Raw genomic sequence first — 27,840 nt, 5'->3', positions numbered from 1 at the left:
TCTTCAAAACTCATAATCTAGGCTCTCTCAGGCAAATATAATTTGTAAAGGAAGGTGTTCTCAAGGCTGCAGAACAACCAGCTGCACAACTTCCAGTAACTCTGAGGTTGGCCTATATAATGGACATTACCTAGAAGCTTGTTAGAAATGCAGAACCAGACACCTGGGTGACTCAGTTGGTTAAGTGTGTGCCTTAAGCTCAGGTCTTGATCCCAGGGTCCTAGGATAAGAAAATCTTAAAAAAAAAAAAAAAAAAAAAAAGAAAAGAAACGTGAACCTGCCCTCACTCCAGACTTCTTGAATCAGAATTGATATATTAAGATTCTGAGGTGACTGGTGAGGACATTCAAGTTTGAGATATATTGTTGTACATGACACTAATTAATTACTCTGCCTTTCTTGCTTCTGACTGCATCTCCTTCAAGACTGAGACAGTCTTGGAGTCAGATGAAGAAACTCTTAAGATTTTTTCCTATCTTCAGTATTATTAGGAAGAGGAATTCATTCATATCCGCAATCCCAAAAAGATCTCATTCTTTTCTAGTGACATTACCTATCTTTGCTTCCTGTGCAGACTATCCTAGATTTTCATTTTCAAATATTTAATATATATTTTAGAAAGTTGTGGTTGTTTCTGTGGAGGGAGTGGAGTGCATAAGACTATCTAGGAGCATTTTATACAAATACTTTAAAGAATTGCACTTTATCTTATGTCATTATGTACAGTAGACAAACCAAACAATATATACTTTGTTCATATATTTACTCATTCATGATGGATTGTCAAGCTTACAGAGACTTTATTATTGGTCAGTAACATACCTGCTTCTTTTCCCATTAGAAAAAGGGGGGTGGCAGGAGTGGAATTGAAATATGAAAGCTATATAGAAAAGGGGGTGCCCAGGTGGCTCAGTCCATTGGGCATCTGACTCTTGGTTTTGGCTCAGGTCATGATTTTGGGGTCTTGAGATTGAGCCCTGTGTTGGGTTCTATACTCAATGTGGAGTCTGCCTGTGATTCTTTCTCCCCCTTCTCTCCCCTTCTGCTCTCCCCATGCTTGCACACCTATACTCTCTCTCTCTCTCTCTCTCTCTCAAGTAAATAATAAATAAATAAATAAAATTAAAAAATAAATATAAATACATAAATAAAATCTTTTTTAAAAAGAGAACTATAGAGGAAGGAATATTTGGATGTAGAAAAAGGTCACCACATTCTTTGAGTAGCCTGATGGAGATTTTGGTTGGCTTAGAGGCAGTGGATGCATCTGATAGAGCTAGATGGGCATCTTGCAGGGATGTGCAAAGGAATTCCTTCCTTGTTAAGAAATTGAATGAAGTCATTGACTGTGTTTCTTTCTACTATAAAGAGGAAGCCCTCTAAATATTATCTATTCTGTGAATCAGTAGAGCTGATTCTTAAAGTTTCAGCATTCTGTAATTCTGTATTTTTTTAAATTCCCAAATAACCCAAGATCTTTTGGATTTTTAAAATAAATCTTTAAAATTTTTATATAAATTAGGGAAAATTTAAGTTTCAATCTAAACATTTAAGTTTCTGTCATTAAGCTGCAATGATTATTGATGCATGATCTGTTGTGTTTTTTTTGTGTGTGTGTGTTTCATTTGTATCTCTACTTGTATTCCCTCCCATCATTATTTTGAAGCAGATATTATATCACTTCATTTGTTTCAATATGCGTTTCTTTTTAAATGAAAAAATTTTTTTTTCTTTTTTAGAGAGAGGGACTAGAGAGGAGCAGAGGGTGAGGGGAGAGAGAGAATCTTAAGCAGGCTCCATGCCCAGCTTGGAGCCTGACTCAGGGCTCAATCTCACAACTCTGAGATCATGACCTGAAATGAAATCAAGAGTCAGATGCCTAATTGATTAAGCCACCCAGGCACCCCTCACTGTACATTTCTAAGACTCTTTAAAATATAATACCACCATCACATCACATCACATCACATCACGAACTATATACCCTAATGTCACCAAAGAAGTTAGTCAGTTTTTGTATTTCTCTAAATATATATTTTTTTAAACTTTGATTTGGGATACAACAAAGGGGGTAGGGTGAGTACATTGCCATTTGCTGTTCTATAGATTCTCCCTCTTTCTTTCACCCAAGAGCCTTTCGTGTTTCTCATGCACTGTTTGTTGGCTTTCCTGAGCAGTAGCACACCTGACTCTCCTGCTTGATTTGGGCAGGGAATTGCCATTCTCGTCAAGAGAATAAGAGCGTCCCAGTTTCCAGTTCATTTTATTTTATATTTATCTATTTAAATTTTTTTTATTCCAGTAAATTTGGCATACAGTGTTATATTAGTTTCAGGTGTACAATATAATAATTCAACAATTTCATACTTTACTCAGTGCTCATCATGGTAAGTGTACTTTTGATTCCCATCACCTATTTCACCCATCCCCCCACTCACCTCACCTCCAGCCATCCATCAGTTTATTCTCTGTATTTTAAGAGTCTTTTTTTTTTTTTAGTCTTTTTAAAAAAGATTTTATTTATTTATTCATGAGAGACAGAGAGAGAGAGAGAGAGACAGAGACACAGGTAGAACGAGAAGCAGGTTCCATGCAGGGAGCCCAACGTGGGACCCGATCCTGGGTCTCCAGGATCAGGCCCTTGGCTGAAGGTGGCGCTAAACCGCTGAGCCACCCAGGCTGCCCTGTATTTTAAGAGTCTTAATTTTTGGTTTGTCTCTTTTTTTTTTCTTTCTTTGTTTTTCTTCAATTCCACGTATGAGTGAAACCACATGGTATTTAACTTAACTTTATGCCCTCTCAGTCTATCCATGTTGTTGCAAATGGCAAGATTCCATTGTTTTTTTTAAGGCTGGGTAATATTCCATTATATATATATATTTCTCACCTCTTCTTTATCTATTAATCTGTCAGTGGACACTTGGGTTTGCTTCATAATTTGGTGTATTGTAAATATGCTGCAATAAAGATAGGTGTGCATGTATCTCTTCAAATTAGTGTTTTCATATACTTTGGGCAAATACTCAGTAGTGGAATTATGAGGCCACATGGTAATTCTATTTTTAATTTTTTGAGGAACCCCATACAGTTTTCCACAGTGGCTGTACCAGTTTGCATTCCCACTAACAGTGCACAAGTATTACTTTTTCTCCACATCCTCACCAACACTTGTCATTTCTTGTGTTTTTGATATTTGTCATTGTGACAGGTGTGAGGTGATATCTCATTGTGGTTTTGATTTGCATTTCCCTGATGATGGGTAATGTTGAGCCTCTTTTCTTATGTCTGTTTGGGGGAATGTCTGTTCATGTCTTCTGCCTATTTTTTAATTGGATTATTTGTGGGACTTTTTTTGTGTGTATGTGTGTTGAGTTGCATAAGTTCTTTATATATTTTGGGTATTACCCCCTTACTGGAACTATCATTTCCAATATCTTCTCCCATTCAGTCATTCAGTGGACAGTCTTTTGGTTTTGTTGATAGTTTCCTTTGCTGTGCAAAAGTTTTTTACTTTGAGTAGTGCCAGTAGTTTAATTTGCTTTTGTTTCCCTTGCCTCGGGAGACATATCTAGAAAAACATTTCTATGGCTGATGTGAAAGAAATTACTGCCTATGTTTTCTTCTAGGAATTTTATGGGTTTGGGTCTCACATTTAGGTCTTTCAACCATTTTGAATTTATTTTTGTTATGGTGTAAGAAAGTGGCCCAGCTTCATTCTTTTGCATGTGGCTGTCCAGTTTTCCCAGCACCCTTTGTTGAGGGGCTTCTCCCTCCATTGTATATTCTTGCCCCGTTTATCATGGATTGACTGACTATATAATCATGGATTTATTTCTGGACTGTCTGTTCTGTTGATCTGTGTGTCCATTTTTGTGGCAGTACCGTAGTGTTTTGATTACTAAAGCCTTGTACTATATCTTGAAATCTGGGATTGTGATAGCTCTGGCTTTGTTCTTCTTTCTCAAGATTGCTCTGACTATTCGGGGTTTATTGTGGTACTGTACAAATTTTAGGATTATTTGTTCTAGTTCTGTGAAAAATGCTATTGGTATTTTGATAGAGGTTGCATTAAATGTGTGGATTGCTTTGGGTAGTATGGATATTTTAATAATACTGGTTCTTCCAATCCATGAGCATGGAATATCTTCCCATTTGTTTGTGTCTTCTTCATTTTCTTTCATCAGTGTTTTATAGTTTTCAGAGAATAGGTCTTTCACCTTCTTGGTTAAGTTTTTTTCTTAGGTATTTTATTGTTTTGGTGCAGTTGTAAATGTGATTGTTTTCTTACTTTTTCTTTCTGCTACTTCACTGTTAGCATGTAGAAATGCAACAGGTTTTGTGTATTGATTTTGTATCCTGTGATTTTAATTGAATTCATTTATCAGTTCTAGTAGTTTTTTGGTGGTGACTTTAGGGTTTTCTATATATAGTATCATGGCATCTGCAAATAGTGACAGTTGTACTTCTTCCTTACCAATTTGGATACCTCTTATTTCTTTTTCTCGTCTGATTATTGTAGCTAGGACTTCCAGTACAATGTTGTGTAAAAGTAGTGAGAGTGGACATCTTTGTCTTGCTGCTGATCTTAGAGGAAAAGCTGTCAGTTTTTCCCCATTGAGTATGATGTTAGCTGTGGGTTTTTCATATATGGCCTTATTATGTTCAGATATGTTCCTTCTAAACCCACATTGCTAAGAGTTTTTATCATGAATGAATGTTGTACTTTGTCAAACACTTTTTCTGCATCTATTGAAGTGATATGGCTTTAATCTTTTCTCTTATTGATGTGATGTATCATGTTGATCGATTTGGGATTGTTGAACCACCTTTGCACCCCTTTGCACCCCAGAATAAATCCCACTTGATCGTGGGGAATGACTTTTTAAAATATATTGTTGGATTCAATTTGCTAATATTTTTTGGGGGGATGTTTGCATTTGTGTTCACTAGAGATATGTTTTGTAGTTTTTCTTTTTTGTAATGTCTTTATCTGGTTTTGATATCAGGGTAACAATGATGGTCTTATAGAATGAATTTGCCTTCCCTCTCTATTTCTTGGAATAGCTATTAACTCTTCTTTAAATATTTGATAGATGTGACCCGTGAAACCATCTGGTCCTGGATTCTTGTTTGTTTTTTTGGTTACTGATGCCATTTAATTCCTGGTAATCAGTCTGTTCAAATTTCTATTTATTTCTAATTCAGTTGTGGGAGGTATATGTTTCTAGGAATTTGTCCACCTGTTTTAGGTTGTCCAATTTTTGGCATATAATTTTTCTTTTTTCTTTTTTTTGGGCATATAATTTTTTATAATATTCTCTTATAGTCCTTTGTATTTCTGTGGTGTTGATTGTTATTTCTCCTCTTCCATTCTAATTTTGTTTATTAGAGTCCTCTCTTTCTTCTTTTATTTTTCTTTGATGAGCCTGGCTAAAGATTTATCAATGTTGTTGATTTTTAAAAAAGATTTATTTATTTATCTGAGAGGGAGAGAACATCTGGGAGGGGGAAGGAGCAGAGGGAGAAGGAAAGGAAGATAGAGTGTTTTTAAAGCTGACTTCATGCTAAGCACAGAGCCTGATAACGGGCTCGATCTCACAACCCTGAGATCATGACTTGAGCTGAAACCCAGTCAGAAGCTCAACCTTGTAGCTGTTTTCTTTTCCCTTGCTACTCTTAAAATTCTCTTTATCACTATGTTTTCCATTTTAATTACTATATCTTTGGGTATGGACCTCCTTGGGTTGATTTTGTTGAGGGCTTTCTGTGCCTGTTAGATCTAGATTTCTGTTTTCTTCCCCAGATTTGGGAAGTTTTCAGCTATTATTTCTTCAAATAAATATTCTGTCCCCCTTTCTTTGTCTTCTTCTGGGATCCCTATAATGCAGATGTTATTACGCTTAACTATGTCATCAAGTTACCTAAGTCTATTTTTATTTTTTATTTATTTTTTCTCTCTCCTATCCAGCTTGATTGCTTTCCATTCCTCTGTCCTCCAGGTGGCTGATCCATTCTTCTACTTCCTCTATTCTATTATTTATTCCATTCAGTGTATTTTTAATTAATTAATTAATTAATTAATTAATTAATTTAAAGATTTTATTTATTTATTCATGAGGGACATAGAGAGAGGCAGAGACATAGGCAGAGGGAGAAGCATGCTCCCTATAGGGAGCACAAATCAAGACTCTATCCCAGAATCCCAGGATCACGCCCTGAACTTTTTTTTTTTTTTTTACGCCCTGAACTTAAGGCAGACGCTCAACTGCTGAGCCATCCAGGTGTCCCATGTTTTTAATTTTAATTATTGAGTTTTTAATCTCTGATTGGTTCTTTTTAATGTTTTCTGTCTCTTTGTTAAGGGCCTGATTGAGGTCCTCCACTCTTAAGTCCAGTGAGTAGCTTTATGATCATTACTTGAAATTCTCTATCAGACTGATGTGGATGTGTTGTCTAGTTTTATCTGTGAGACAGGTGAGCCTAGGGTCCTTACACTCCAGCATCTTCCCTGGAAGTCTCTTGTCCATTTTAAATAAAGACCTTAGTTTTCCTGCAGAGAAAATGGGAAGCAACTTTCTACTCTTGATGGGGCATCAAAGAATATAGCGAAAAATGAAGTAAGGTGAGTTTCCAGATTTGAGGAGAGAGGGAAGATGTGATAAAGATTCGGATTTTCAAGAAATCAAACTAAATTGTTCTCTATGTGTTCCATTCTTTTTTTTTTTTTTTTTTTTAAAGATTTTATTTATTTATTCATGATAGTCACAGAGAGAGAGAGAGAGAGAGAGAGCAGAGACACAGGCCGAGGGAGAAGCAGGCTCCATGCACCGGGAGCCCGACGTGGGATTCGATCCCGGGTCTCCAGGATCGCGCCCTGGGCCAAAGGCAGGCGCCAAACCGCTGCGCCACCCAGGGATCCCTATGTGTTCCATTCTTAATTTGAGATTACCTCATAATCTCCCAAACTCTAAATTTATCCACTGAATTTACATCCATGATCCCACAGACTTGAAGTTGCTACACAGACTTAGTCATAGAATGTTAAAGTTGGAAGAAGTACTTGAGATGAGTTTGTGTCAGCCTGCCATTTTACAGATGAAGATGCCAAGAGAATGCTTCTTTACTTCTGACTTAGAAAAAAAAAAAAAAAAGGTTAATCATTCTACCGCCTTTATTAGGAACAACTTTGAGGACTGCCATTCAAAAGAGAATTCCTAAAACTATTTAAGATCATAGAGTAATTCTCAACAAATATAAGTGGTGCTAAGAAGTAGTTTGATCTCCAGTAAGAAGCCCCATTAGCAGTATGCCAGTGGATAGTCATATGCTTGGAATTAGGCACTTGAGTTAGGGTTATCAAGTTATCTTGGTTTTTCTGAGACTGTGCATGTTTACGCACTGACACTCCTGTGTCCCTGTTCAGTCCTGGACAAACCGGGATGATTGGCCGCCCTATATTTGACTCTGTTCTTATGACAATGCAGTGAAATTTCAGTTAATTAAAATATTTTTCATACCCAGCTTACTGTAAATGCAAATAAATCATATGAAAATGTATAACATCAAAGCTTAATTAAGAAATAAATACCACATCCACCACAAAACTGTTCCAGTATTCTGTGGTCAGACCATATTTACCTTTATCAAGTACCCATCTATATTTATACTTAGTCATATTTCAGGTTTGACTCATGAAAATTTAGTTATATTTGTTACAGAGGAGTTACTAAGGTTGGAAAATGAAGAACTATAGTGTTTAAACATTTTCCATACCAAGTGGGTATGAATTTTTTGGCATGAGCATGGGTTTCAGAGTCTGCAGACTTTGAATTTAAACTGTGCACATGGTGTATGACTTTGGGTAAGCCATGATTACTTTTCAAACATCTTCAAGGATTAGTTTCCTCATCTATAAAGTACACCTGTTATCAGCATCCTGGTTATGAGAGTGGTTGTGAGGATTATATTAACTAGCATTTAGGTGGATTTGTAGCACACCATAGGACCTTAGTGTTAAAAAGAACAATAGGGATAAAATAGCTAAGTGTTTCTTAACGAAATACACTGTCCAGAAACCCCATTTCCTGTGCATTTGATTTAGTTAAGGTTTTGACACTTCTGTTGAACTGAATTGAGCGGAAAAAAACCACAATAATCCCACAGTAGTTGATATTACTGCATATTGTTTAGAATATTTACCTTTCCATACCAAGATAAACTGTGATTTTGACTGTATTCAAAATCATTGTCATGATTTATTATCTCTTCTTTCTGAACTGAGGTCTGTACAGCTGTGTCAGGAAACACAGCCTTTTATGTACACAGGTATTTTCCCAGGAGATCCCATCCTATTTGACCAGATGCTCTGTCTCTGGGAATTGATCTGCACAAAGCTAAGAAGAGCCTGTTGTGAGGGGCATTTGCCCTCAGTTTGGCTGGGGAGGCCATACAAGCATCAGCTGCTTAATTCACAGATCAAAGAACAGCTTGTGTTTATGTGCTATATATATATATTTGCTGAGCCTTTCCCAACTCCACCCAGCTGAAGAGCCCCAGATGTTCTCTTAGAACATTATTACTCAAGATTATTTGGTTTAAGGGAAAAAGAAAAGAAAGACACAAGTGACAGCAGAATATGCAAAATAAAACACTATCCAAGCAGATCATCTGTGAGAAAAAAATTGAAGGCAGACAGTGGGATGGGGTTAAGAGCATGAACATTGGTGTCAGAGAGCTCTGAGTTTGAAATCTGGTTTCACTAGTGTGATACCAAGCAAGTTATTTTATTTCTATAAGCCTTTGTTTCTTTTTCTGTAAAGTGGGGATAATTTTTATTGCATAAGGCTAAGTACAATTAAAAAATAAATGTGCCTGAGAAATAATAGGAGCTCAATATACAGTGGCCATTGTTATTTAAAAAAATTTTTTTTATTATTAACATCAGTTTGTTTTTGCTCTACTACAGAACAGTTTTGGTCATTCTTGTGTCCCCTTTGATCAGTGCTGGACACATGTTGGGAACTTGACAAGTATGGATCTTTGTTCTTAAATTTTATAATATTCTTCCTTTTTCACAACTTGACTATTTAATTCCTTGGTTTTTAAAACTGAGTTATAATTTACATGTAGTAAAGTAAATAAATCTCAACTGTATAGCTCAATGAATATTTGCTTCATTATACACCATGTAACAACCAGCAAAATTAGAGTGTAAAATATTCCTATGTAGTTTTTTTTTTCCTATGAAGTTTCCTTTCTGCTTCTTTCCTATCAATATCTGCAGCCTTATCTCTTCACTTCTTTACCTCTCTCCCCCAAGAAAACTTCTATTCTCACTTTTATCACCACTGATTAGAAAAATTGCAAACTATTTGGAAGCTGAGTGAATAAACCACGAGGGAAATTAGAAAACTTTTTTTTTTAGTGAGATTTTTTTTTTAATTTTTATTTATTTATGATAGTCACAGAGAGAGAGAGAGGCAGAGACACAGGCAGAGGGAGAAGCAGGCTCCATGCACCGGGAGCCCGACGTGGGATTCGATCCCGGGTCTCCAGGATCGCGCCCTGGGCCAAAGGCAGGCGCCAAACCGCTGCGCCACCCAGGGATCCCTTAAACTGAATAATAACAAAACAGTAAATCAAAATTTAAGTGATATATAGCTTCAGCTATAAATACTTTTATTAGAAAAGAGGAAGGTTTGGGATGCCTGGGTGGCTCAGTGTTTGAATGTCTGCTTTTGGCTCAGAGTGTGATCCCGGGATCCTGGGTTTGAGTCCCACATCGGGTTCCCTGGAGGGAGCCTGCTTTTCTTTCTGCCTATGTTTCTGCCTCTCTCTTGGTGTCTCTCATGAATAAATAAATAAAATATTTTAAAAAATAGAAAAGAGGAAGGTTTGAAGTTAATGATCTGATCTTCCACTTTAAGGAGTTAAAAAAAAAAGAGACTTGCAATTTAACCCAAAGAAAAGAGAAAGAAGGAAGTTGTGAAAGAAATTAAAAGATAAATGAAACAGGAAGCAGAAGAGTAATAGAGTTCCAATTTAATTCCACAGTGATTGGAAATATACCCTGAATGATTGCAGGCATTTAAAATTTGTTGAGATTTGCTTTATGGTATAGGACAATCCGCTATTTTATAAATGTCCTGTGTAACAGGACATTCTTTGAGAAGAATGGGTGTTCTGCAGTTGTTGGATGTTGAATTCTTCAAAGTCAAGTCTATGTCCTTACTGGTTTTTAGTTACTAAGAGAGAAGTCTCTTTGTGGATTTATCTGTTTTTCTTTTTAGTTCTATCAGTTTGTTTTAAGATTTTATTTATTTATTCATGAGACAGAGAGAGAGAGAGAGAGAGAGAGAGAAGCAGAGACACAGGCAGAGGGAGAAGCAGGCTCTATGCAGGGAGCCTGATGTGGGGCTCGATCCTGGAACTCCGGGATCATGCCCCAATCCAAAGGCAGGCGCTCAACTGCTGAGCCACCCAGGTGTCCCAGTTCTATCAGTTTTTGATTTGTATTTTGCAGCAATGTTACTACATATTTACACCTTTAGGATTGTTATACTCTCCTGATGAACTGACCTTTTTATCTTTGTGAATCACACATCTCTGTCAATATTTCTTGTGTTGAACACTACGTTTTCTAATGTTAATATAGCCACACTGGCTCTTATGATTCGTAATTGCACGGTATACCTTTCACTATCCTTTTTCTTTCTATCTCTGTTCTCATGTTTAAAGTGTAAGCACTGTCTCCTGTAATCAGTATTTTCATTCTAACACTACTTGCCTTTTATTTCTTTTTTATTTAAATTCAATTAGCCAACATATAGTACATAATTAGTTTCAGATGTTTTCAGTAATTTTTCATTTGTGTCTAACATCCAATGCTCATCACATCACATGCCCTCCTTAATCCCTATCACCTTGTTACCCCATACCCTCACTCCCCTTCCCTTCAGCAACCCTCAGTTTGGTTTCCCAGAGTTAAGCATCTCTCATGGTTTTCCTTCCTTTTTGGTTTTCCCCCATTTAGTTTCCCCTTTTTCCTTTATGGTCCTTTGTACTATTTCGTATGTTCCACACATGAGTGAAACCATATAATTGTCTTTCTCTGATTGACTTATTTCACTCAGCATAATACCCTCCAGTTCCATCCATGTTGAAGTAAATGGTAGTATTCATCCTTTCTGATGGCTGAGTAATATTCCATTGTATACATATACCAAATCTTCTTTATCCATTTATCTGTTGAAGGACATCTTGACTCCTTCCATCAATAGTTCCTGGGCTATTGTGGATATTGCTGCTATGAACATTGGGGTGCAGGTCCCCCTTTGGATCACTACATGTATATCTTTGGGGTAAATATCCAGTAGTGCAATTGCCAAGTTGTAAGGTAGCTCTATTTTTAACTTTCTGAGGAACCTCCATACTGTTCTCCCAAGTGGCTGCACCAGTTCACATTCCCACCAACAGCGTAAGAGGGTTCTCCTTTCTCTACATCCTCACCAGCATTTGTTATATCCTGTCTTGTTAATTTTAGCCATTCTGACTGGTGTGAGGTGGTAATTCATTGTGGTTTTGATTTGTATTTCCCTGCTGACAAGTGGTGTTGAGCATTTTTTCATGTGTTTGTTGGCCATTTGTATGTGTTCTTTGGAAAAGTGTCTGTTCATGTCTTCTGCCCATTTTCTTGATTGGATTATTTTTTCTTCGGTGTTGAGTTTGATAAGTTCTTTATAGATCTTGGATACTATCCCTATATCTGATATGTAGTTCTGTATCTATATCTGATATGTCATTTGCAAATATCTTCTCCTATTATGTAGGTTGCCTTTTAGTTTTGTTGATTGTTCCCTTTGCTGTGCAGAAGCTTTTTATTGTGATGAAGTCCCAATAGTTCATTTTTGCCTTTTTTCCCTTGCCTTTAGAGATGTGTCTAGCAAGAAGTTGCCATGGCTGCAGTTAAAAAGGTTGCTGTCTGTGACCTCCTCTAGGATTTTGATGGTTTCCTGTCTCACATTTAGGTTTTTCATTCATTTTGAGTTTATCTAGATATATGGTATGAGGAAATGGTCCAGTTTCATTCTTCTACATGTGGCTGTCCAATTTTCCCAACACCATTTATTGAAGAGACTGTCTTTTTTTCCATTGGGTAGTCTTTTCTGTTTTGTTGAAGGTTAGTTGACCAGAGTTGAGAATTTCTGGGTTCTCTGTTCTGTTCCATTGATCGTTGTTTTCTGTTTTCGTGCTAGTGCCATGTTGTCTTGATGACCATAGCTTTGTAATATAGCTTGAAATCAGGCATTGTGATGCCCCCAGCTTTGGTTTTCTTTTTTAACATTCCTCTTAAATGCAGTAGTATAGACCATTTCTACCTAATGTGATCATCAAGACTGGTTTGATCTACCATCTTGCTGTTTGTACCATTTGTGACTTATTTTTTATTTCCCCTTTCCTTCCTTTCTGCTCTGGCTGCCGTAACAAAATACAGACTGGATGGCCAAAACAACAAAATCTGCTTCTTACGAGATGCCTGGGCGGTGTAGTCGATTGATTTCAGCTCAAGTCCTGGTCTCAGGGTTGTGAGATTGAGTCTCCACTTGGCCTCCACACTAAGCAGGGAGTCTGCTTGAGTTTCTCTCTTTCCTCTCTCTTTCTTCCCTCCACCCCCTGTACTCTCTCAAATTAAAAAAAAAAAAATCTTTAAAAGATTTTTTATTTTCTCACAATTCTGGAGGCTAGAAGTCCAAGATCAAGGTTTTGTCTGATTCTGTTTCTAGTGAAGGCTCTCTCTTCCTGGTTGCAGATGCCTGTGTTCTCACGTGGCAGAGCAAGAGCTCTGCTATCTCTTCTTCCTCTTAGAAGGGCACTAATCCTTTCAAATTAGGACCCCACCTTTATGACCTTATTTAACCTTTATTAACTCCTTGCAGGCTATTTCTCTAATTACAGTCACATTTTGAGTTAGAACTGCAACATACAAATTTTGAAAGGACACATTCAGTCTATGCTACCTGCTTTCTTTTGAATTATATAAATATTTTTCAGTATTGAATTATATAAATATTATTCAGTATTTCATTTAATCTCTTCAATTGGAGTTTTTAAAAATATTTTATTTATTTATTCATGAGAGAGACAAAGATATAGGCAGAGATGTAGGCAGAGGGAGAAGCTCCCCACAGGGAGCCTGGTGCAGGACTTGATCGCAGGACCCTGGGATTGTGACCTGAGCCAAAGGCAGAGGCTCAACCACTGAGCTGCCCAGGCATCCCTCCTCAATTGGATTTTAAGCAGTGGTTTCCCTAGAGTTATAGTATGTAACCTTTTACATATATAAGGTATTTAATAATATTGAAGTTATTTCTTTCTCTTTTAGTAGTCATTAATCTTTTCATGAAATAAAAAACACGGTTGATAGTATTTACCCACACATGTAATGTTCACAGCACGCTTCACTGCTTTTGCAGATTCAGGTTACTGTGGGGGATCATTTCCTTTCAGGGACATTTGTTAGTCTATTAACAAGAATGAAAAACCACCACTTCAAATGAAAGCCTCTTCTAGTATTTGCTCACTATGGAAGGTCTTAACTCTCTCTGGAGTTTGTTTATTTAGCTTTCTTTATCTTCAGAGTTCTCTGATGTCTTTAAGGACAAACATGAGCTTTTAATTTAATCAATTTGTTGTTGCTGTTGCATCAACTGCTTTATGGACACCGTAATTTCATACTGCATCCTATTAGATGTCAATAAACCTCAATGTTACAATCAATGTTGGGCAATAAAGAAAACTAAACTCTTCAGCATTCATTGTGCAGCTCCTGACCTCTGCCCAGCCAACTTCTATTAAGGTTTTTATTTTTATTTATTTATTTTTAAAAATATTTTATTTATTTATTCATGAGAGACCCAGAGAGAGAGAGAGAAAGGTAGAGGGAGAAGCAGGCTTCATGCATGAAGCCTGATGCGGAACTCGATCCCGGGACCCCAGGATCATGCCCTGGGCCAAAGGCAGGCGCTAAACCGCTGAGCCATCCAGGGATCCCCCATTAAGGTTTTTAAAAATGTTTTTATTCAAATTTCAGTTAGTTAACATACAGTATAATATTAGTTTCAGGTGTACAGTACAGTGATTCATCACTTACATACCTCCCCTGGTGCTCATCACAAGTGCACTCCTTAATCTCCATCACCTATTTCCTTCCTCTCCCTCCCTCTGGTAACCATCAGTTTGTTCTCTGTGGTTAAGAGTCTGCTTCCTGGTTTGTCTCTCTCTCTTTTTCTCCTTTACTCACTTGTTTTGTTTCTTAAATTCTACATATGAGTGCAATCAAGTGGTATTTGTTTTTCTCTTACTGACTTTGACTACTCTCTAGTAGTTTTTGTTTTTGTTTTTGTTTTTGTTTTTAATATAAGAAGTCTTCCTAATCAGCAGCCAAATCTTCCTTTCAGGCTATTTATTTTTCTTTCTTTCATGCTTCCAACTTTATTCAGCCTAGAGAACATCCTTTAATATTTCTTGAAGTGAATGCCTACTGGCAATAAGTTCTCTCAACTTAACTGTCTGGAAACATCCTTATTTCACCTTCATTTTTAAAAATGAATTTTTAATTGGTATAGAATACTAAATGGGTCGTTTTTTCAGGTTACTACCTAAAAGATAACATTCCATTGGATTGTACCTTCCATAGTTTCTGTTGAAAAGTCAGTGAAGGGTAGGGGGATGGGCTGACTGAGTGGTAAACACTCAGGAGGGCACTTAATGGGATGAGCACTAGGTGTTATACTATATGTTGGCAAATCAAATTTAAATAAAAAAAATTTCTTTAAAAGTCAGTGAAAAAAATTGTTTTAATGTTAATTTTTTGGATGTGTCTTTTTTTCACTGGTTGCTTTTAGAGGTTTCTCCTTATCTTTAATTTTCAGCCACTTGGCTCTGGTATGCCTGGTTGAAGTTTTCTTTGTTATTTATCCTGCTTGGTATTAGAAGAGCTGCTTGAATCTGTGATTTGATGTCTTTGATCAGATATGGAAAATTCTTCATTGTTATTTTTAAAAATCTTGTTTCTGTAACATACTCTCTCGTTTCTCCTTCTAGAACTCTGTTCATGTACCATATCTTTTTAACATTCTGTCCTTTCCATTTCCCCCCTTTATGTTTTTCAGTTTGAATATTTTCAACTCACATGTTTTCAGTTTCACCTATCTTGTCTTCTGCTGTGTTCAGTCTGCTATTAAATCCACTGAGTTCTTAATTTCAGATATTGGTGTTTTATAATTCTAGGAGTTTCACTTGATTCTTTATTGTAGTTTCTAATTCTCTGATGAAATAATGTGTCTTTTAATCCATTTTGTCTACCCTTTCCTCTTTTTCTTTTAACATACTGATCATAATTATTTTAAAGTTTTATTTGCCGAAACCAGGAATATCTTTGAGTCTATAGTTATTGACTATTTTATCTCTTAATTATTGTTTTCTTTTTTGCATTTCTTTTATTTCCTTTTTAAAAAAAATATTTTATTTATTTAAGAGTGAGAGTGAGAGAGAGCACAAGTAGGAGGCAGGGAGAAGGAGAAGCAGGCTCCCCACTGAGCAGGAAGCCCAAGGTGAAACTCTATCCCAGGACCCTGGAATCATGACCTGAGTCAAAGGCAAATGCTTAATTGACTGAGCCACCCAGGCACCCCTTGCTTTTCTGCATTTCTATTAATTTTTGATTTTATGTTGGATATTGTAGATGATATGTTGTAAAGGCTTATCTACTGACAAAGAGTATTGAGTTTTGGTCTGGTAGGAAATTAAATTACTGGTAGATCACTTTGATCTTTTTGAGGCTTGCTTTTGGGTTTTCTTAGGGCAAGTCCATTTCTGCTTGGTCTTTATTCCTAGAGTATAGCCTTAATCCTGTGGTAATTCCTATGATGTTTCATTTATCCTAGAGTATTGCTTTTCTAGAATTTCACCTGAAGGCCTAGGGTGCTTATCAAAGTCTGTCTATTCTGGGTGGGCCCAATGCCAACTGCCTTTCTTTCCCTAGAACTATGCAAACTTTATAACTTTTTATCAGTTTTCACATGTGTAGTTGCTGTTCTCTGTCAGCCTCCTGGACTCTTGCCTGAAATATTGCGGCCTGGGCATTGGCCAAGCATTAAAGGAGAATTTCCATGAAGATTTCTGGAGTTCCCTCTCTGGCGTTCCCTCTCCACAGTTACTCTCCTCAACTTCTGGTGACTTTTGCTTCCATAATCCCCAGGCTATGCTTCTTTTATCCAGTGAGACCACTGCTCCTTATACTGTGGCCTGGGAAATGTTCCCAGTAGAAGAACCTGGATTATTGTGGAATTGTGATAATGGCTTGGCCCAATAGTGCCTGCTTCAGATCAGCTATTAGTGTTTGCTTAGATCTTCCACCTTATCCATATAAGGCACTTGTTAGGATAAAGTTCATCTTTTACCCAAAATTAGAGAGGTATTAAGGGTTTACTAAAGGCCATCTACTTTTCATGTACTTGATTTCTTTTTATTGCCATGAGAAACACATATGAAATAATCATAATATTAATATAGGTACAGTGTATATGCACCAAGTGCCAGGCATTGTTTTGAGCCTTTTATATATTTATGTTATACATACTCATTTAATCCTCACATCAACCATATACATAGGTACTATTTTTTTTTAAAGATTTATTTATTTATTCATTCATGATAGACATAGAGAGAGAGAGGCAGAGACACAGGCAGAGGGAGAAGCAGGCTCCACGCTGGGAGCCCGATGCGGGACCCAATCCCGGGACCCCAGGATCGCGCCCTGGGCCAAAGGCAGGCGCTAAACCGCTGAGCCACTCAGGGATCCCCCATAGGTACTATTTTTGTTCTTACTTTACAAATTGGAAATCTTAGAAACTATAGAGCTTAAGTAACTCTCCCTCCCACCCCCATACACAGTATATAAATGGTGGAATTCATGCTTAAAACCTAGGCAACTGGGGTTCAGAATTCATGCTTTTAACAACTTCATTATTGGTAGTATTGTTTTCATTTTATGGATAAGGAAACTGGGCTTTAGGGAGGGTAGGTGTTTTCCCCAGTGCCACAGTGCTAGTAAGTGGCAGCACTATGATTGAGTCACTAGAGTCCAAAGCCCTTGCTTTTCCTGTATATCATAGTTTCTCCCAAAAAGAGAAAGAAGAAAAATATTTTCATTTTTGGGGTTTTAGTTTAGAAGAATTTTGTGGGGACTTAGGAAGGGGTCAAACAGCTTTCATTCTTAATGAATATAATATCTTCTTGTGCATATAATTTTTTTTGATTTTTTATTCATTTATGATAGACACAGAGAGAGAGAGAGAGAGAGAGAGAGAGAGAGAGGGCCAGAGACATAGGCAGAGGGAGAAGCAGGCTCCATGCACCGGGAGCCTGATGTGGGATTCGATCCCGGATCTCCAGGATCGCGCCCTGGGCCAAAGGCAGGCGCCAAACCGCTGCGCCACCCAGGGATCCCTTGTGCATATAATTTAATGGCTGTTTATAACCAGGCATTGGAAGAGGGTTGTTTTCCCATAGACATGTGTTATTTTTGAACACTTCTAGGATTGACTCCTATGGAAGCATATTGATAGCTTTGCATACACTGGAACATGTGATGCCTAACTGACATGTGCCTTTTCCTCTCGGTATGAACATATGCACTCCTTGGGTATTTCAGACACTTGCCAACCATAAACAAAACCCTTGAGAGGGTGTGAGACACCAAATATTTCTGTTTTGTTAAGGCTGCCAGGCTGAGATAAGGAGAGGAAGTTGATTCTTTTGTCAGGGAAGTCAGACCAGTATTTCCCTTGTACCATGTGGCATGTTTACCCATGAGCCTGAAGTACCAGAGCCTGTAGAATGTACTGGTGAGGGATCCACCCAGAACCCATGTGTCTCACCTGGTCTCTAATACCAACCACTCTTTTTTTGCAGTGTGGAGGCTGCCAGCATTGGATTCATCATTGTTATTGACCGACGAAGGGACAAGTGGAGCTCCATAAAAGCATCATTGACACGAATAGCTGTAAATATTCATTGCTGTTATTATAGAAAGTAATTGAAATTGTTCAACTATTTCATATCAAAATCACAGGTAAAGGGAAATTATTTTATGCTAGATTTTGGGAAGGTCTTTGTAGCAGAGGCTGTTGTGTCATGTCCATATCGCCTCTGCTACCTGCATGGCACTGCAGACAATTCCTGAGCATGTCAAAAACTTCCTGAATCTACCTTAATTGACCTCTCTGGTCACTAAAGAGGGGCAGGTAGTGAGTGCTGGGAAGTTAATGCCCTTGGAGTGACCAACTATTGAGTTATAGCAGTTGGTGGATGAATACCCCAGTTCCATATCCCTCAGTGGGACAATTCTGAGATATGTACCACACAGTATTTCATTTTTTTAAATAATTATTTTGAAGATATTAGTCTCTTTATTCTTTTATTTTTAAAGATTTCATTTATTTATTCATGAGAGACAGAAAGAGAGAGAGAGAGAGAGAGAGAGAGAGAGGCAGAGAAACAGGTGGAGGGAGAAGCAGGCAAGGAGCCCGATGTGGGACTCGATCCCGAATCCTGGGATCACGCCCTGAGCAGAAGGCATACGCTCAGCTGCTGAGCCACCCAGGTGTTCCCACACACAGTATTTCAGAGGGTCCCAGCCCTTCTTTCTCACAGCAGTGCCCCCTCTTGATACATTGGCTTTCTAGCTATCACTTTCTCACTTTCCCCCACTCCTTTTCTGTGTTTCCTGGCATTGCCTCCTCAATAAAGTCTATACCCAAATCCTTATCTTAGGGTTTGCTTCGGAGGGTCACCCAAAGTGAGCCAATCTTCATTTCAGTATCAAATTAGTTTTTCACATATTGAAAGACACTGGGAAAAAACAGACAAAATATGATATGTGCTTGTTTTTGGTATGAGATTGTACAACCTTGGGTGAGTTTCCTTTTCCATCTAATTAGTCTGATTTTGATCCCTTTTTGTTGCCTTCAGCAAGTAGATGTATCCTTTCTCTCTGTAGGGACCTCAGGCCAGGAAACTCAAGCACATGGGCAGGCAGAGACATCTCAGGGAAGCCATGCCAGTATTTCTACCAAAGCACAGGCTCCGTAGGGCAGCTGGGACTGGCTGAAGAGGATGGGTCATGGTAGGGTGATAATGAGCATGTGGAGGCTGGGATGGGATACTTAAACATACAAACATGCACATATATGGTGTCTCAGATCTAGAGCCTTAGCCAGAAAGACAAATAGTGTCTCAGCCCTGTTGTCCAATCATGACACAACAAAATGCAAGCTTTGTCTGTTTAGGAGCTTGCAATTCAAAGATGGGGGAAAGGAAGCCTCCCTTCCCTTTGTGTATGGATTGTTTTGTTCCTTTAGTTTAGTTTTGGTTATAGGATTTATTTTTGGAGTAAATACAATAGTTGTTGATGCCCTGAGACTTTAGACACTCGACAGTGCCCATGAATATTTTAGAGGACTGGCCTCAAGAGAGTTCTGGTTTCCCAGGACCCATAGACAATACTTAATGATAAATAATTCAGCCTGATTTGTTCAGGAATTACATTATCACTTTATGCATAAAATCCCTGTAGTGCAGGGATCCCAAAACCTGGCTTTCGGTCAGAATCTCTTCAAGTGCTTGTCGAAAATAGATGTGGGAACTTTATCCCAGTTCTAGTGAATTAGGATATTCCAGGGTAAAGACCAGATTACTTTTTTTTTTTTAATTTTTATTTATTTATGATAGTCACAGAGAGAGAGAGAGAGAGGCACAGAGACATAGGCAGAGGGAGAAGCAGGCTCCATGCACCGGGAGCCCGACGTGGGATTCGATCCCGGGTCTCCAGGATCGCGCCCTGGGCCAAAGGCAGGCGCCAAACCGCTGCGCCACCCAGGGATCCCCCAGATTACTTTTTAATAAGCACCTCAGAAGGTTGCTTTTGGCAACCTCTAGAAGGAGAGAAAGCCATGAGCGATGAGAGACTTGGAGTCCCAGTTATGCCGTTAAGTTGTTATATGAATCTGAGTTATCTCATTTCTCAGGACCTTGCCTCAGATGAAGGCAGTGCTTCCTGAAAGCAACTTGGCAATAACATGCATCAGGAACCATCAAAATACTAAGTCTTTGACTCAGTAATTCTTTTGGGAAACTATCCAAAGAAAATGTTCCAAAATGGGGATTAAGATGTTCATTTCAGTGTTATATATAAGTATAAAAATATGAAAATGCCTAAATCATTAGCAATAAGGGATTGGTTAAGTAAATTGTGTGCCCATAAAAAATAATATTTCCAAAGAATTTTTAATAACAGAAATAAGAGCTCATAGTATAATATTAAGTGAAAAAGCAGGTTACAAAATATTTCTACAGTATGAGCTTAACCATGATAAAGATATTTCAGCAGAGAAAATTGCCTGTAAGTAATTAGATTGAAGTATTAAAAATAGGTATGAGATCATGGGTGGTTTTGCTGGCTTTTTTTCTAATGAAAACTTTTATTAATTTCCATTTTTTTCTGTAAGGAGTATGAAATACTTTTATAATCAGAGAATATTTTGCTTTTTGATTTGTTATGATTCTTTTATATTTTATTTATTTATTCATGAGAGACACACAGAGTGAGGCAGAGATATAGGCAGAGGGAGAAGCAGGCTCCCTGCAGCCTGATGTGGGACTCGATCCCAGGACCTTGGGATCACACCCTGGGCCAAAGGCAGACGCTCAACCACTGAGTCACCCAGGCATCCCATTTGTGATGATTTTTAAGGAAGGGTTTGGATTATTCAAACACTATCTCTTTCAGCTCTGAAATCCTATGATATATACTTTAATTCTTTGGCATCTCTGATGTCTACTTAAAATTTCCTGTCTGTGATCTTGGGCAAGAAAAGACCAATGGATGTGACATTTGCCCTGACACTTTCCATAATCCTTCCAGGTAGCATTTCCAGGAAACTTGCAGCTCATATTCATCCTTCGTCCATCTCGCTTTATCCAGAGGACATTCACTGACATTGGCATTAAATATTATCGAGATGAATTTAAAATGAAAGTTCCGGTAAGCATGACTTTTCGTCTTTTCTGCATTTGGCCAGGGCCTGTGGAGAAGATGGCATTTGAGCTGAGTTTCTAAGGAAGGTAGGATGCCACAGACAGAGAGAGGAGGGCATTCTGGGTAGAAGGAACAGCATGTATAAGGACACAGAGGAGAAAACACTTTATGTGAGGTCCATGGGGAAGCCCTGTTCTTGTTGAGATATATATAGGAGAATTGTTTGGAAGAGAAAAAGAGTAGAAAACATGGAATATGTTTTCAATGTGAGGACAAGAGGTCTAGATTTTATTCAGTAGGCAGTGGGGATCCCCTGAAGGTTTTTCAGTTGGGGAGTGACTTAGGTAAAGTGGTATTAAAGTTATGTAATCTAAAGGTGGTACCCAAGACTGTAGAAAGTGATTGAAAGAGGGAGAGGTATTATAATAGTATGGGTAAAATCAAATAAAGAGTCTAAAATATGGGAGTGACATAAATATAGGCAACTGTAGAGTAAAAATAAAACCAATATGATATTCATAAAAGGAAGACAAATTAAAATGAGAAGATTAAATATTTTACTGGCAACTTTGGCAGAGATATGGAGGAAGCAGGCACTTTCATACTTTGCTGATTGGAATGAAGTTGGTAATGACCAATATGGAGGACTAATTTGTAGTGTTTATCAAAAATTAAAGTATATACACTCATTGACCTTTCTATAAAAGTTATTCTACAGATAGTCTCACACGTGCTGAAGTCCGCATATACAATGATATTAATTACTAAATTGTTTGTAATAATAAACGATTAGAAACAACATAATGACCACAAGGGAGTAGTTAATAAAAAATGGTTTATGCAATCAGTTAAATACTTTGTAACCATCAAAAAAGTGATAAGGCATGATACAACCACAGTGAAAACAGGTAGCAGTTAACATATACCTAACCTAATGTAAGAAATAGGACAGAGGATCATAGTGGGAGGGAAGAGAACACAGAATGGGAAGAAGTCAGAGAGGGAGACAAAGCATAAGAGACTCTTAACTATGGGAAAGAAACTGAGGGCTGCTAGAGGGGAGGGGGGTGGGAAGATGGAGTGTCTGGGTGATGGATATTGAGGGCACATGATGTAATGAGCACGGGGTGTTATATAAGACTGGTGAATCACTGAACTCTACATCTGAAATTAATGGTGTTCTGTATGTTGGCTAATTGAATTGAAATAACAAAAATACACCTAACCTATGACCCAACCAAGAGAAATGAAAAGATGTGTCCACAAAAAGAGATGTATAAAAGAATGTCCATCAACATGTGAATGGATGCAGAATTTGTGGCATAGTCACATATGGGATAACATTAAGCAATAAAAAAGAGTGAAATACTGATATATATAACAACATGGACTCATCTCTAGAATATTCTCTTAAAAGAAAAATTAGACACTAAAGAGTATATGTTCTGTGATTCTTTTTTATATACGAAGAGGCAAAACTAACCTAGAAAATCGCAGGGATGGCTGCTATTAGGGGTGGGGGAGTGGAGATTGGGAGGAGACACAAGGGAATTTTCTGGGGAGATGTGTATCTTGATTGGATGGTGTAACATGTGTGTATACAGTTGTCAGAACTAATTGAACTATATACCCTTAAAATTTGTGCATTTTATTAATATAAATGACATCTCAACTGAAAAAGAAAAAAAAGGAAAAAATAGGTAAGATGAATCTATAGTGACAGAAAAGTTGCTAATACATATTTTGTTTAGTTGGAAATAATCTCAAACTCAGAAAAATTTTGAGAATAAGATTAGTACAAAGAACATTCTAACATTCTATGCCCTTTACTCAGATTCATTCACCTATTGTTAACATTTTATCCCCATTTGCTTTATTATTTACTTATTATTTGCTTCTCTCTATAGATGTATTCATCTCTCTCTTTCTCTCTAATATTATACGTATATAAATATGTATATTTCTCTATTCATAGTATGTATAAATTTATATATTAAGATGTATGTAAATATGTGTGTTATACATATATGTAAATATGTATACCAGAAAATGGTTTATGCAATCAGTTAAATACTTTGTAAACATTTTTAATGTATTTGTATATACAAGATCTAGTTTAGGATCAGATGTTACATACGGTTGTCATGTCTCTTCAGTTTCCTTTAATTGGAAACATTTCCAATTTCCATAATCTTTCTTTTTTTTCTTTTTTCACAATCTTTCTTTGTCTTCTATGACATTAGCATTTTGGAAGAATACAATCCCTTAAAAAAAAACTTGCCACATTTGGGGGTCATGTGATGATTTCTCAGTATTCAATTCAGGTTATACATTCCTAGCTGGAATACTACTTAAATGATGTCATGTCCTTCTCAGAGTATCACATGTGGAGAACACAGTGTTGATCTGTCCCCTCACTGGTAACATTAATTTTGATCCCCTAGTCAAGATGTTGCCCAATTTCTTAAATGTATTATATTTCCATTGCCACTAATACAGAATCTTTGGAGAAACACTTTAAGACCATACAAATAGGGATCCCTGGGTGGCGCAGTGGTTTGGCGCCTGCCTTTGGCTCAGGACGCGATCCTGGAGACCCGGGATCGATTCCCACGTCGGGCTCCCGGTGCATGGAGCCTGCTTCTCCCTCTGCCTGTGTCTCTGCCTCTCTCTCTCTCTCTGTGTGTGTGACTATCATTAAAAAAAAAAAAAAAAAAAAAACCATACAAATATCCTGCTCCTCAAAAGATTCCTCTCTATATTTAATATCTATTGATAATTCTTGCCTGGAATGATCTTTATTAAATTGATTGCAAAATAATGCTGTCACAACTATAATACTCTTTGAACACATACTAATCCAAAGTTGGTATTCTACTGTAAGCTAGAACTTTCCCTTCTCCCTTATTTATTTGTCTATTATCATTAGACATATATGTATGTCTCTCTCTATATAAATATATTTATTTATTCTAGAAATCATGGAGTTCACACTGGTACTTTAAATTTTAGGTCATCATCAGTGATCCATTGTGTAGGAAACTTCACACTACTTGCATATAAAAAAGAATTTAACCTTTAACATTAAAATGTCTGGCAAATTCCAGAAAGCATCCATCAGGAATGCAAGATACTTTTAATAAAAAGTAAGTTACATAGTAGGTGGTAAAAAAAATAAAAACTTTTAGGTAACCTAAGATGTATTTTTAAGGGGGGATAAAAGCAAAGGGAAAGTAGTATGGATAGTATACTTCCATTTGAATAAAGTAGGAGTGGCATGTATGTGACTCTATATGCATGGATCACCTTGGGAAGATTATGTAAGATATCTAGAAACTGGTTGAAGTGGTTGCCTTCTGGATGTAGAACTGGAGGTCTGGGGGTAGGGGTGCGAGGAAGACTGTTTTCAATTTATCTAGACTCTATTCGAATTTATTGTCTTACACACATATTATCTGGCCAAAACAAAAAACCTTGCTTTAATTGAAATTGCTCTGAGAAAATTTAATCCATCTTAATGAAAACTGATTATCTCTGATAAGAGATTTTTCTATTTCTTTTTCTAGTCTTATTTTCCCTCTTTTGGTTTCATTTTATATTAATAGTCAAACTTCCTAAAATACTTTTTCCCTATACTTTAGGTGTTAACCAGACAAAAAATGTATTTCCTGTTCTATTTTAAATATATGTTTCAAAATATTTGAGTGTTTAAGAGAAATGTGAGCCATGAGTTTCTTATTCTGTTTTACTGAACTGAGTAACAACATTGAGGAAGAGATGACTTACAAGAAATGAATGAACTTATTATAATCCTCATAAGCTTCTTCCCCTTCAGAGATAAAATTGTTTCTTGTCACTCAAAAAGGTTTTGAGTTAGAACTAAGCATTTGATCAAATGTCATGTATGTGTTTCCCTGGTTGTGTATAAAATATACCTCTTCAAGGATAATATGTATTCAGATACTTATGTGATTTATGTGCTGCTGCTTTTCATGTGTACATCTATACTAAAGAGAGAAGACCATCTACTTGATCTTCATAGTATGTCTTTAGTTACTTCTGTATGCAGTAATGTATGCTGATTCGTTACCCATCATACTCTCAATTTTAAACTTAAAATCAACTTTAAAAAAATACTTTATTTATTCATGACAGAGAGAGAGAGAGAGAGAGAGAGAGAGAGGCAGAGACACAGGCAGAGGGAGGAGCAGGCTCCATGCAGGGAACCCAACGTGGGACTCGATCCCAGGTCTCCAGGATTAGGCCCTGGGCTGAAGGCAGCGCTAAACCGCTGGGCCACCCGGGCTGCCCTAAAATCAACTTTCAAAAGAAAAGTTATTTAATTGAGAGAGAGAGATAGAGCAGATAAGTGAGAACACGAGTAGGGGGAGAGGGACAGAGAGAGAGGGAGAAGAAGGATCCCCACTGAGCAGGAAGCCCCATGCCAGCTCAATCCCAAGACCCTGGGATCATGACCTGAGCCAAAGGCAGACACTTAACCAACTGAGCTACCCAGGTATCCCCATTAAGAGTCTCTTATGGTTTGTTTCCCTCTCTCCCTTTCCCCCTGCCCCCTTCCCATATGCTCATCTGTTTTCTTTCTTAAATTCCACATATGAGTGAGAGCATATGATATGTCTTTCTCTGACTTATTTCACTTAGCATAATACACTCTAGCTCCATCCACATCATTGCAAAAGGCAAGATTTTATTCTTTTTGTTGGCTGAGTAATATCCCACTGTGTGTGTGTGTGTGTGTGTGTGTGTGTATAAAATCTATGTATATCTGTATATATATCTATATATCTGTATTTTTCTATATATATCTCCCTCACATCTTCTTTATCCATTCATCAATTGATGGACATTTGGGCTCTCTCCATACTTTGGCTATAATAATGCTGCTGTAAACATCAGGATGCATGTACCACTACACATCTGTATTTTTGTATCCTTTGGCAAATACCTGCTAGTGCAATTGCTGGGTTGTAGGGTAGTTCTATTTTTAGCTTTGTGAGGAACCTCCATACTGTTCTCCAGAGCCACTGCACCAGTTTGCATTCCTACCAACAGTATAAGAGGGCTCCCTTTCTCCTCATCCTCACTAACACCTCGTTTCTGGTGTTGTTAATTTTAGCCATTCTCACAGGTGTGATATGATATCTCATCATGGTTTTGATTTGTATTTCTCTGATGATAAGTGCTGTTGAACATCATCTTGAGTGTCTGTTAATCATCTGGATGTCTTCTTTGGAAAAACTGTCTATTCATGTCTTCTGCCCATTTCTTAACTGGATTATTATTATTTTTTTGGGGGGGGTGTTGAATTGATAGGTTCTTTACAGATTTTGCATACTAACCCTTTATCTGATATCTTTTCCCATTCTGCAGGCTGCCTTTTTGTTTTGTTGATTGTTTCCTTCACTGTGCAGAAGCCTTCTATCTTGTTAAGTCCTAATAGTTCACTTTTGCCTTGTTTTCCTTACCTCTGGCAATGTGGCTAGTAACAAGTTGCTACAGCTGAGGTCAAAGAGGTTTCTGCCTGTCTTCTCCTCTAAGATTTTGATGATTTCCTGTCTTACACTTAGGTCTTTCATCTATTTTTAATTTATTGCTGTGTATGATATAAGAAAGTGGTCCAGTTTCATTCTTCTGCATGTGGCTGTCCAATTTTCCCAACATCATTTGTTGAAGAGACTGTGTTTTTTCCATTGAATATTCTTTCCTGCTTTGTCGAAGGTTAGTTGACCATATAGTTGTGGGTCCAATTCTGGATTCTCAATTCTGTTTCATTGATCTGTGTGTCTATTTTTATGCCAGTGCCATACTGTCTTGATGACTACAGCTTTGTAATATAGCTTGAAATCTGGAATCGTGATGCCTCCAGTTTTGGTTTTCTTTTTCAGGATTGCTTTGGTTATTCAGGGTCTTTTGTAGTTCCATACAAGTTTTAGAATTGTTTATTCTAACTCTGTGAAGAATGCTGGTGTTATTTTGATAGGGATTGCCTTAAATGTTAAATATGTAGATTGCTTTGGGTAGTATAGATGTTTTAGTGATGTTTGTTCTTCTAATCCATTAGCATGGCATGCTTTTCCATTTCTTTGTGTCCTCTTCAATTTCTTTTATAAGTATTCTATAGTTTTTCAGGGTACAGATCTTTCACATCTTTGGTTAGGTTTATTCCTAGGTATCTTATTGTTTTTGGTGCAATTGTAAATGGGGGTTGGTTTCTTGATTTCTTTCTCTGCTACTTCATTATTGCTGTATAGAAATACAACAGATTTCTGCACATTGATTTTATATCCTGCAAGTTTGCTGAATTCATGAATTAGTTCTAGCAGTTTTTTTTGGTGTAGTCTTTTGGGTTTTCTACATTGAGTATCATGTCATCTGCAAATAGTGAAAGTTTGGCTTCTTCCTTGTCAATTTGAATGCCTTCTATTTCTTTTTGTTATCTGAATGTTGAGGCTAAGACTTGTAGAACTGTGTTAAAAGTAATGGTGAGAGTGGACATCCCTGTCTTGTTGAAAGGCTCTCAGTTTTTCCCCATTGAGGATGATATTAGCTATGGGTCTTTCATATATGGTCTTTATGATGTTGAGATATGTTCTCTCTGTCCCTACTTTTTAAGGATTTTTAATCAAGAAAGGATGCTGTATTTTGTCAAATGCTTTTTCTGCATCTATTGAGAGGATCATATGATTCTTATCCTTTCTTTTATTAATGTGGTGTATCGTATT

At 37.3% G+C, this 27,840-nt stretch overlaps 1 protein-coding gene across 4 annotated transcripts in view; it reads left to right on the top strand.

Moving 5' to 3' along the window:
• The window catches only part of MCF2L2 (MCF.2 cell line derived transforming sequence-like 2), a 236,259-nt gene that overhangs the window by 59,363 nt on the left and 149,056 nt on the right, over positions 1-27,840 (top strand). For 2 of the 4 annotated variants that reach the window (XM_077879819.1, XM_077879818.1), the window contains 2 exons: positions 17,974-18,064; positions 20,984-21,103. In XM_077879819.1, coding sequence (XP_077735945.1) covers positions 21,092-21,103 — 12 coding nt within the window. In that variant the 5' untranslated portion in view covers positions 17,974-18,064; positions 20,984-21,091. Of the gene's footprint in view, positions 1-17,973; positions 18,134-20,983; positions 21,104-24,109; positions 24,244-27,840 lie in introns of those variants that run through there. The other 2 variants (XM_077879820.1, XM_077879821.1) reach the window with 2 other exon arrangements.

This window comes from Canis aureus, chromosome 31, assembly GCF_053574225.1.
Source record: "Canis aureus isolate CA01 chromosome 31, VMU_Caureus_v.1.0, whole genome shotgun sequence".
NCBI classification, from domain to species: Eukaryota; Metazoa; Chordata; class Mammalia; order Carnivora; family Canidae; genus Canis; species Canis aureus.
This window is presented reverse-complemented; position numbering and strand designations above follow the sequence as displayed.